The following is an 11022-nucleotide window of genomic DNA, read 5'->3' on the forward strand; positions in this document are numbered from 1 at the left end:
TTTGGGGTCTCCCAGACATGTCAAGCAGATCATGTCCAAGCTGGTGTCCAGTCCTTTCCCAGGCAACCCACCCCACCCCCCGTCTTTCCCATCTCAGTAAACCCCGCCCCCCTCCACTAGCTCCATCCAGAAGGCTCTATGATCTCCTGGCTTCTCCCCATCCATATCCACGATCAGGAATTCATCCACAGACCTGTGCGTCCTGTCTCTGCAGATCCACAGCCTCACCCCATCAGCACCCTACTCCATAAAGAGAGACCTGGCGACACAAATGAGGCTTCAGAGGGAAGAAGGGGATGTCGCCTCTAGTCATGAGAGTCAGGGTTTGCGTGGAAGCTGCTCCGCCAGGGAGAGGTGGAGACTCAGGGCCCCTCCAGGGACACACAGGGAAAAACCGCTTCCCCCAGTCCCAGGTGGAGCCCCTGGTTACGCTCTGAGCCCCAGAGCCTTGCGTCCCCAGGGAGGCAGAGGGTGGAAAAGACTGATAGGTGAGAGAGTGAGAGCGTCCAGAACGCCCTCCACTGCAGCACAAGGGCTGCCTCCCGGGTGGGCGTGATGGGAGAGATCGCAGCACATGCAGCCCAGCCTCGGGACTTGGTGTCTGTGACCAGCTAAGAGGAAAACTGTTCTTGCTTTTCTCTTCTGGGAATGGGCTAGCCCTGCTGGGTTCCACACCAGGTGAGGACCAGGCAGGTATTCTGTTCAAAGGGGTGTAAATTTGCCACCCATTTGACAGGGGAGAAAATGGAGGCATGGAGTTACCCGGATGTGAGGAGCAGAGCAGGGCAGTCCTGTTCAGGGCCCTACACGCCCTCCCGACGGCCTCCTTCCCGGCCCTGCAGCCCCCCTTCCAGACAGTTCCTAGCACCATAAAATAAGCGGACAAGCCTCACTCTGGAAGGAGCGCACAGGGCTCTGTCCTTTCTGGGGCCCCACTTAGAAGCACAGTGGAGGTCTCCAGAAAGCACGCTCACACTGAGGTCATATCACCATAAATCAAGGGCCCCTGGGGGCTCGCACAGGGTTCCCAGTCACTAGCTGCGGGCCTGTGGCAGCTCAGGTTCCTCCAGGCCACACCCTAGACCTGGCTACTCCCCTTCTGACTTCTCAGGTCATATGGAGCAGCCATTCCCCTGGGCCCGGGCCCCCGGCACAGGAGACCTGGGCTTGCTTGCAGCTGTTTTGCAGAGAGTGAGGGCAAAATGGAAGCTGCAATGATGAGGGAGAAGGTGCTGGGGAGAGGGAGACGAGCTGGACGAGCGGGGCCCCAGGATGGTCATCCTTTCAGTGGAATCCTTGCTGGGCAGCTACAGTGGGCTAGACACTGTGAGTGATGGCGGCCGGGCAAGACCCGCAGGACAGGTGACATACAGCCCAGTGGGAAAGGCAGGGGATCAGCTCAACCATCCACTGTGGGCCATGTGAATCCAGCTATCCCACCATCCAGAAGCAGGGGGTCCAGGAGGTTAAATGACGTGCCGGTGGCCATGGTGTGGAGGCAGAAGGGCGAGGGTTCAAAGCCACGCCCGTCCAAACAGAACGCCTGCCTGTTCGTCACCAGGTATGAAGAATGCTGGTAGGAGGCTGAAACAAAAAGGACTGACCAATTCAGTGCTGGCGAGGACACGGGGCTGCTGGACCCCTCCCACCCCAGGGGCACCACCTCTTCGGAAAACTCTTTTGCAGATTCTTCCAAAGCAAAACACCCATCTGCGAGTGGCACAGTCATCCCACTCCTGGGTCTTCTCCAAAGGGAAATTAAAGCACGCAGCCTCCCCAGATCTTGGACACAAAGGTTCCCACTGGCTTTATTTGTAACGGCCCCAAGCTGGACACCACCCAAATGCGCATCTGCAGGTCCTCGGGTAAGCAAAGACCTGGGGTCGCCATGGGTTCCGCTGCTGGCATCTCCTGTTTTTCTGAGTGCCCTCGGGCAAGCAGCATCTCCAAGCTGAGCCTCGGTGGCTTTTCCTGTGAGGTGGGTCTAGTGAGTGGGCCTGATTCAAGGTGGTGGGCAGGATCAGCGTGACGCGCTGGGGGAAGCTCCCAGCCAACTGTGAAGGGCCCAGCTTGGAGCGGTGGAGGGTGCCAGGCTCCAAGCAGCCCCAGATGCTGGCAGTACTGGGGCTGACCCTTGGCTGCCTCAGCTCTGGGGACCCCATGGAGCACGAGGCATCTGGACAGGTAGTGGGGCCCTAGGAGGTGGCAGGGCCTGGGCTTCAGCCCTGTTCCCTGAAGGGCTCTGTGTGTTCCATGCAGCAGGCAGGGTCGGGGTCGTGTTTAAACTCGGGGGAGCCCAGGGCAGCACCCCCAGGCCACACACTGTCCCAGTGGCATGGGCAGGCAGCCCGTTGGATGGTCGGGACAGCATAGCAAGGCCCTGGGCACTCACCTGACCAGTCACGTGGGGGGCCATCTGAGGGAACAGACAGGCAGATCCAACCCACGGTGTGGGGGCTGGGATTTGGGATGGTTTAAGGGCTGCGCTCAAAGCCTGGGGAGGAGCCTGGGTGGGAGTGGATGGACCAGAGAAGGTTGGTGGGACCACAGCTATCCCGTGCCCGGCACCCTGGTAGCCAGTTCAGAGTGACTGTCCCAGACCCAGCTGAGGCTCCGCAGCCAAAGCAGGGCACACCTGGTGTTTCTGAGAGCCCCTCTGCCCACGGTACCTCGTGCCAGTCCCACTGGCCCAGTGTCGGTCCTTAGGACCCCGGCTACTCACATGCTGAGCCCCCGCAGGCCAGGCCCTCTGCCCAGCACGCAGCGGGAGCTCAGCCCGTGTGCCGGCTGAACGGTGAGACGGGTGTGAATGAACAGATGAAGCATCTCCCGCTCCGCTCCCAGCTTCTCCACCGCAGAATCTGTGCCTGGCTCCGGAAATGTCTCCTCTGGGTGGGTTTTCTATTGCTGCATAACAAATTGTCACCGGTTTAAAAGCTTAAAATGGCATTTATCTATTGTCCTAAAGTTTGGGTGGGTCAGCAGTCAGGACATGGCGTAGCTGGGTCTTCTGTCTCGTGGGGCTGACGTCAAGGTGCCGACCAGAGCTGGGGTGTCCTCTGAGATTTGGGACCCTCTTCCAAGCTCTTGCAGCAGTAGAAGAAGCTATCTCCCTGCACCTGTGCCTCATGGGGCTTGCATCCAATCTCGCAGGAGAGTCTCTGACTTCCAAGACCATTTTTTAAAGCCTCACCTGATTAGCTTGGGCCTGCCCAGGATAACCTCCAATTTGATTAACTCAAGGTCAACTGGTTAGGACCTTAGTTAAGACCTGCAGAAGTCCGGCCACCTTTGCCATATAAAGTCACCTCATCCCAGGAGCACATCCACGGTCTTCACAGCCCTGCCACATTCTGGAGGAGAGTTCACAGGTGTGTGCCCACCTGGGGGCAGGGATGCTGGAGAGCCTGAAGCTCCTCCCAACCATGCTCTCCTTGGCTCTGAGACTGAGTCCTGGCCCCAGGTAGGTCATGGGGGAAGCTCTGCGGAAGGAATAAAGGAGGGAACGAGTGAGTGAGTGAAGGTGTGAGTCTGGCATCTTCCATCAAACGGTGACCTTCCCAGGGCCAGGGTCCACACTGCACTCACCTCTGAAATCACCATGGCAACTATGCTCCTGTTTAACCATGAGGCTTTGAATGCTCACCTGAGCGAGTGGAGGAGGGAGGGGTGCCTCTGACTCTCCTCAAGGTCAGGGTATGTGCGGAGCAGCTCTGAGACCCAGTCCTCTGGGAGCCAGGGGCAGGCAGCACCCACGCTCTGTCCTCAGCACCGTCTCCTCTGGCTCCTCCACGCAGCGGCCCCTCCAGTGCACAGCGGCAGCACCCAGGGCAGCACAGGGACCAGTGGGAGGCGGGCTCCTGGCTGTGAGACCTTGGGCAAGCACGGCCTTCTGCTCTGACCCTCCTGGTCCCCATCAGCAAGAGCGGCGTGGCAACACCTGACTGGCATGCGGATGGAGCATTCACGGCATGGCCGGCACTCAGGGCAATGCCCGGGCCGTCTGGGAGCCCACACCATCGCCTCCTTTCATCCCCCCAGCAGCACACCAGGCAGGTGCTGTCCTTATGACCATTTTATAGCTCGGTAAACTGAGACACAGAGAGGTTAAGTAACACGTCCAGAGCTGGGCATTGGGCCCATAGCGGAAGGGCAGCCCCTCTCACCTCTGACCACCGGGTCCCTGACTGGTGAGTCGAAGGCCCTGCTCTCAACAGCGTGCTGTGTGATGTCAGAAGCCAGCTGCCCTCTCTGCTTTGGCCCCGGTGTTGGGTTTGCTGGGGCCGCATGGCTAAAACCATAGAAGTGTATCGTCTTCCAGCTCTGGACGGCAGAAGTTCCAAATGGGAGGCGGCCGCTTTCCTGATTCCAGGGCGCCCTCCGTCTGTGTCTCTCTGTGTCCAAATTTCCCCTTTTAAAAAGGATCCCAATTACATTGGATGGGGCCCACCCTCCTGGCCTCATTTTAACTTAATTACCTCTCCAATGACCCTCTCTCCAACAAAGTCCCATCCCAAGGTACTGAGGGTAAACGCTCTAACGTGAATTTTGGGAGGACGTGATTCAGGCAACAGCAGCCACGGCGATCTGAGGTTTCTTCCGTCCTTGCCCCAGGTAGCGCTGTGAGGGCCTGCACGGCCAGGCACCTTAAACGTTTTATTTTTATTACCCGAGGCCCTAACTCTCACACGCAAACCTGGGCTGTGCGTCTGTCCCTGGGAGGTCCTGGCCTCGCTGGCCTGTGGCCCCGGGCGTATCTGTCACTCTTCTTTCTTCTGCATTCTGGTTGCAGGCATTGATCCCTGCCCTGGGGTTTATTTTGCTGGGTGTCAGGCAGGAAAAGGGTCAAATTCCAGCGTGCGTGTCTGATGTTGCATCCCAGGACAGCTGGCCTGAGCTGCTTACCCTGGCTGTGGGGAGTCTGTCCCGACAAGAAGACGCGGCTCGGCCAGGGGCCCAGAGCTGCGGCTCCTCCAGGGGCAGCTGAACTCAGCACCCAGCCTCAGGAAACGGTGGATTTGAAAGCAGAAATCCTTTTCTCTGAAAAGGGAAAAGAAAGTTCCTTCTCAGCATCTCTGGCTTCTTCTCCCCTGACCCCAAACCGAAACACTTATTTTACCATAGCAGGGCAAAAAACAAACAAACAAAAAGCATGTTAAAAATATTTTGTTGACAATTACAAAAAGAACACATCGTCTTTTACCTCGACGTGCTCCCAATCTCCCCTCAATCATTAGCGGCAGCCCTGGGTTCCGGCTGACTGCAGGTGTCCAGAGCAAAGGAACACACTGGACCTCACTCCTTCCCTCGCGTGTGGCTTTCTGTCTATTTATTTATTTGAGTTACACAAGAAAGCAGGCCCAAAGGGGAAAAAAGCACCTGCGACCTCCCAGCCACTAATCACCCTCATCAAGAATTAGCATCTGCCCTTCCATTCCTCTTACCGACTCACATGTGTGCATGGCTGTGTGTATGTTTATACGCATGTAGTTACGTACTAATTCAATCCCGCAAACTTGGTGTGAGGGTTTAGTGACAGCTGCCTCTCTTATTAGATAATTTTCAAAATTCCAGTTAAAATCAGCGAAAGCGGCAAGCTGTGGTGGCTCACGCCTGTAATCCCAGCACTTCGGGAGGCTGAGGTGGGCAGATCACCTGAGGCCAAGAGTTCAAGATCAGCCTGGCCCACTTGGCAAAATCCCGTCTCTCCTAAAAATACAAAAATTAGCCAGGCATGGTGGCACCCGCCTGTAGTCCCAGCTATTCGGGAGGCTGAGGCAGAAGAATCGCTTGAACCCGGGAGGCAGAGGTTGCAGTGAGCCAATATCGTGCCACTGTGCTCCAGCCTGGGTGACAGAGCGAGACTCCATCTCAAAAAAAGAAAATCAGCAGAGGTAAGAAGGAGTTGTGACACACCTTGACGTTAGCAAAATGGTTTTAAAAGGAGAAAAGTGGGCTCTGGGAAGGCTGTGGCGAAGCTGTCACTCACACGGGTATCAGTAGGCTCACGGGTGTGCAGTGCACACGTGTCCATACCGCGTTCCCATAGGCACCCACGTGCACCTGCCTGAACCTTTGTCCCTTGCCGGGCCACGTCCCTCCCACTTCTTCATCTCAGTTTTTTTAAAGTTAATTTTAACTTTACTTTTTGCTAGCAGTCTTAGGTTTACAGGAAAATTGAGAAGAAAGTGCAGAGAGTTTCCACAACCGCCCCCTACCCCAGTTCCCCTATTACTAACATCTCACCTTGGTGCCAGGCATCTCTCTGGCTGCGCTGATCGGCTCCCTTGTCACGACTGAGGAGCCCCTGGGATTACTTTATTATGAGACTAAGGCCCCTAGTTTACATGAGGACTCACACTTGCTGGTGTACATTCCATGAAATTTGACAGATGCTATGGGGACATGTGCCCACCGCCAGTAACCTCCAGAAGACATTCCCTGCCCTAAACATCCTGAGCTCACCCGTCCATCCCTCCCTCCCCGCTGGCCCCCGGCAACCACTAACCTTTTTACCATCTCCATAGTTTTGCCTTTTCCAGAAGACACGTAGTTGGAATCGCAGAGAAATCAGGCTTTTTGTTGGTTCTTTTATCTAGCAACATGCATTTAACCTTCCTGAGAGTCTTTCCGTGACTTGTGAGCTCATTCCTTTCTAACAAGAAAAAATATTCTTCCCTCTGATTGGCCCAGAGATGGCCCACACGATCCAAGCTGGACCAATCAGAGTTCTACCTGGAATTTCGGTCAGAGTGGTCTGAATATGGACTCTCTCTTCCCATGGGAATTACAAAAGTCCCTTGCATTGGCCTGAAAGTGAAGCCAGCATAGGACAGCAGATGCACAGAGATGGTGTTCTGATGCCGTCATTGTCACCTTCTCGGTCGTGTGGTGCCTAAGGTCTACCGCTGGGTTCTCTCCTCACATGAGCCAGCATGTTCCCAGTTTTGCAGAAGGGTTAAGGTTTCTGTCACTTGCAACCAAAACTCCTAAAACAAAGACAAATGTTTTAACATGGACCTTTTTTTGTCAACAAATTCATATGACGTTGTTATTTTAAACATTTTTTATTAGAGTAAGATGTACATACAAATAAAATTCACCATTTTAAAGTGTACAGTTAGGTGAGTTTGACAAACACAGCTGTGTACCTGTTGCCACAGCTGAGGCCCAGGACAGTCTCATAATCACAAAAAAACCTCCTCACCCTGCTTCCCTTCTCCCAGCTCCTGGGAAACATGAAACCTGTTTCCTGCACCTACAATCTTGCCCTTTCCAGAACATCGCATAAATGGAATAATACAATGTGTAGCCTTTGAGTCAGCTTCTTAGCACAGAGCATTTTGGACCATCCATTTGGCTTGTTCTTTTTCATGGCTCAGTAGTATTCCATTGAATGGATGTACCACCATTAGTTCATAGTTCTTCAGTTGAAAGACATTTGATTTGTTTCTAGTCTGGGGTGATTAGGAATTCAGCCTCTGCATACATCTGTGTGCAGATCTTCGTGTGTACTTAAGTCAATGCCAAGGAGGTGTCAGGACCTTGAAGTCAGGATAGCTGAGCCCTCAAAGGACTCTCCTCAGCCTTGCCACATTGCTCAGACATATTCTCAGAATGAGAAAGAGAGCTGGCTAGGAGAATTCCTCCTACAATCATCAGAAGAAAGGCTTCCAGAAGCAGCCATCCCACTCTTCCCTCTTGGCCCAAAGCCCACCAACAGAGGATGAGATTCAAGTGTCTACGGGGGGCAGTGTAATGTTTTGATAAACATACAATAAGGAATGATTCCATCAAGCTATTAACATATCCATCTCCTTGCTCACGGGTATCAAAGCATCACATAAATATAAGCTTACCATTTGTCAGTGCAAAATAATATTAATATACAATTAATATGCATACTTGTCAATGTGAAATAATGTTAATATACAATTATCATTTGTCAGTGTAAAACATTAATAATAAATATAAATAATATTCACAATCCAAAATGATATTGATATAATTAATGATAGTCAATTAATAATTAATACTCAAAACAAAATAATAATAATAACAATTAATAAGAGCATCATGTCCCCATAACATTTGTCCAATGTCATGGAACTTACACCACCAAGTGTGAGCCCCCTGTGTTGCCAGCATGGAAATAACAATGACGGTAATGGTGATGATGACGATCTAGTCATCCATTGAGCCCTGGCATGGGTCTGACACCACATTTTATTTTTTTCAGGTCTCATAATACTATTCCAAAGGCCCCTGTCCCCAGTGTCACTGTGAAGACCCTGAAGATGCACACGCTCTAGGCAGAGTGAGAGGGACGCCCCTGTTCACCCAGGACTCACAGTCTGCTTTAGATCCCTAGCAGGTGTTTACGGCAGTTCTCCCCGAAGGACCCTTACCATTGCATTGCAGTTACGCCTTGTCCCATTTGGTGCATCCATAAACAGACTCACCCCAGGGCTGGGCCGGGGTGAGTCACCCTCCTGCCTGCTTCCGGCTCAAAGATGGGACCTGGTGGGGCCCTCACCACCATCTCACCCTGGACAGGCGACTCAACTCAAAGGAAGGTGCCTACGTTCCTGAAGCTGTTTGGAAATGGAAACGATTCTGGATGCCGTCCAGCCGGGGACTGCCGGACCACCGAGAGACCTAGAACAGAGAGACACACAATGGACCACTGGCAGGGTCCTGCCAACGGTGGCTGACCAGATCCAGGCCCAGCCAGTCCCGTCCCTCCTGCCAGCAAGGGGACAGACCACAGCAGTGCATGGGCCGTGGGATTTTCTTTTATGGGCTTGCTGAGTGGACAGCTTCACCCTGGGCTGTTCAGATCTCGGAGACAGGGAGTGAGAATGTATCCTCTGTCCTCTCTCGCCCTGCCTCTGTGCTCCTTGCAAAGGCCGTGAACACACCACGGGGATGTAACTAATCACCGCAGGTGTGAGTCCACCTTGAGATTTTCCTCTCCGTGAGTTCCCACGTTTCCACACTGTGGGTTGAGTGTCTGTGCGCTAACTAGCTCAGAGGTCTGGACTGTCTCCATTGTTAGCATCATTTATTCACTCAACAAACATCCACCGAGCCTCTCCTGCCCGCCAGATGCTCCTCTGGGTGCTGAGGATGCAGCAGTGAGCAAGTCCCCAACCTCAGGAGCTGGCATTCTGTAGTTCAGGGAGATGAATAGTAAACCAAATAAACAGCAACTAACCACGAGCTGGACCATGATGGGTGGGCATAAGTGCTCCGGAGAAAACACACAAAGGAGTGCGGGGGCATTGGGCAGGCACCTCTGTGGACACCAGGGTCAGCTCTGACCTTTCTGAGGGGGACAGGAAGGGATACCTGGATACCAGGGTTGGGGGAAGTTGCTTCAAGAAAGCACAAAGCCCCCAACACAAGAGCTTGACCGGTGCGGACGTGCGGACGTTGCCGGGGCAGGGTGAACAAGGACGGACACGGAAATAACGGGACGTGGACAATGACCACCAGCAGGTCTGAGTCTCAGCAGGGGTCTCGTTACATGGGGTGGGGGGCTGTTTCCTTGGGATCAGTGTTCAGGCTGTGTCTATTTCCAAGGCCCTGGGTCAGTTGTTTGTGTTTCCATATTGCTTGCCATCTGTCCAGGCCAACGCTTCCGACACACACGTGAACCTGCATGAGCGCTGGCTTCCTCACCAGCGCTTGCTTTTCTCATGTTAAAACAACGTCATTCATGTAAAGGTATGAAACACCTCCCTCTCGCCTTTGCTGATTTTTAACTGTAATTTTTTTAATTACCTAATACGAAAGAAAGGCAGGCCAGGAGCAGTGGTTCATGCCTGTAATCGTAACGCTTTGGGAGGCTGGGACGGGCAGCTTGCCTGAGCTTAGGAGTTTGAGACCAGCCTGTCCAACATGGTGGAACCCCATGTCTACTAAAAATACAAAAAGTTGACTGGGCGTGGTGGCGCACGCCTGTAGTCCCAGCTACGGGGGAGCCTGAGGCGGGAGAACTGCTTGAACCCGGGAGGTGGAGGCTGGGGTCAGCCGAGATCTCACCACTGCATTCCAGCCTGGGTGACAGAGCAAGACTCTGTCTCAAAAAAAGGAAGAGGAGGGGAGGGGAGGGGAGGGGGCCAGAAAAGAAAGAAAGAAAGAGAGAGAGAGACAGAGAGGAAGGAAGGAAGGGAGGGAGGGAGAGGGGGAAGAAAGATAAAAGAAAGGCAGCCATACGTGAACCCTAACAGCAAGCTTGCAGGATTGAATTAGAAATCATGTCCCCTCTGCCTGCCTTTCTACCATCATTGCCCGAGAAGCTTGTTACTTACATCCTCATCACACAGTGTCTCCAAATCTGGGGCTGTGTGAGCTGATTTTGGGTGGGACACAGATGGCTGAGTTTTAGCACTATTGTGAAGGGTGACTTTTAATGTGTAATCTATTTATGGCAAGTGACATTGATCCACCACATATGACAGTGCTACCAAGTAGCCTCTAAAAATACACTTATTTAAGAAAATAAGCAGAGCGGGCATGGTGGCTTACGCCTGTAATCCCAGCTCTTTGGGAGACCAAGGTGGGCAGATCACAAGATCGGGAGTTCAAGACCAGCCTGGCTAACATGATGAAACCCCGTCTCTACTAATAAGCTGGGTGTGGTGGTGCGTGCCTGTGATCCCAGCTACTCAGGAGCCTGAAGCAGGAGAACTGCTTGAACCAGGACCTGGGAGGTAGAGGTTGCAGTGAGCCGAGATCTCACCACTACACTCCGGCCTGGGCTACAGAGGGAGCCTCCATCTCAAAAAAAAGAAAGAAAAAAAGAAAATAAGCAGAGTGGAAGTGTTGTATTGTGATGGAGTGATGGGATGCTGGGGGAGGCTGATGTCTCAAAGACTCTGCACTGTCTCATTTAATCATCCCAAGCACAGATACTGGAGAAAGTCTTTTTTTAATTTGAGACAGTCTCACTATGTTACCCAGGCTGGAATGCACCGGCATAGTCTCAGCTCACTGCAACCTCTGCCTCCTGGGCTA

General features: G+C 53.1%; 1 protein-coding gene across 1 annotated transcript; it reads right to left on the reverse strand.

The window, feature by feature from the left end:
* Window positions 1-4165: 4165 nt before the first annotated feature.
* LOC108294126 lies at window positions 4166-6525 on the reverse strand. Its single transcript, XM_037734013.1, is given in 3 exon segments — window positions 4166-4931; window positions 4933-5040; window positions 6509-6525. Coding segments are annotated over 3 exon segments (372 nt in total). The 3' UTR covers window positions 4166-4684.
* Window positions 6526-11022: the final 4497 nt, after the last annotated feature.

The sequence above is a fragment of the Cebus imitator genome, unplaced genomic scaffold (assembly GCF_001604975.1).
Source record: "Cebus imitator isolate Cc_AM_T3 unplaced genomic scaffold, Cebus_imitator-1.0 Scaffold564, whole genome shotgun sequence".
Classification (NCBI taxonomy): domain Eukaryota; kingdom Metazoa; phylum Chordata; class Mammalia; order Primates; family Cebidae; genus Cebus; species Cebus imitator.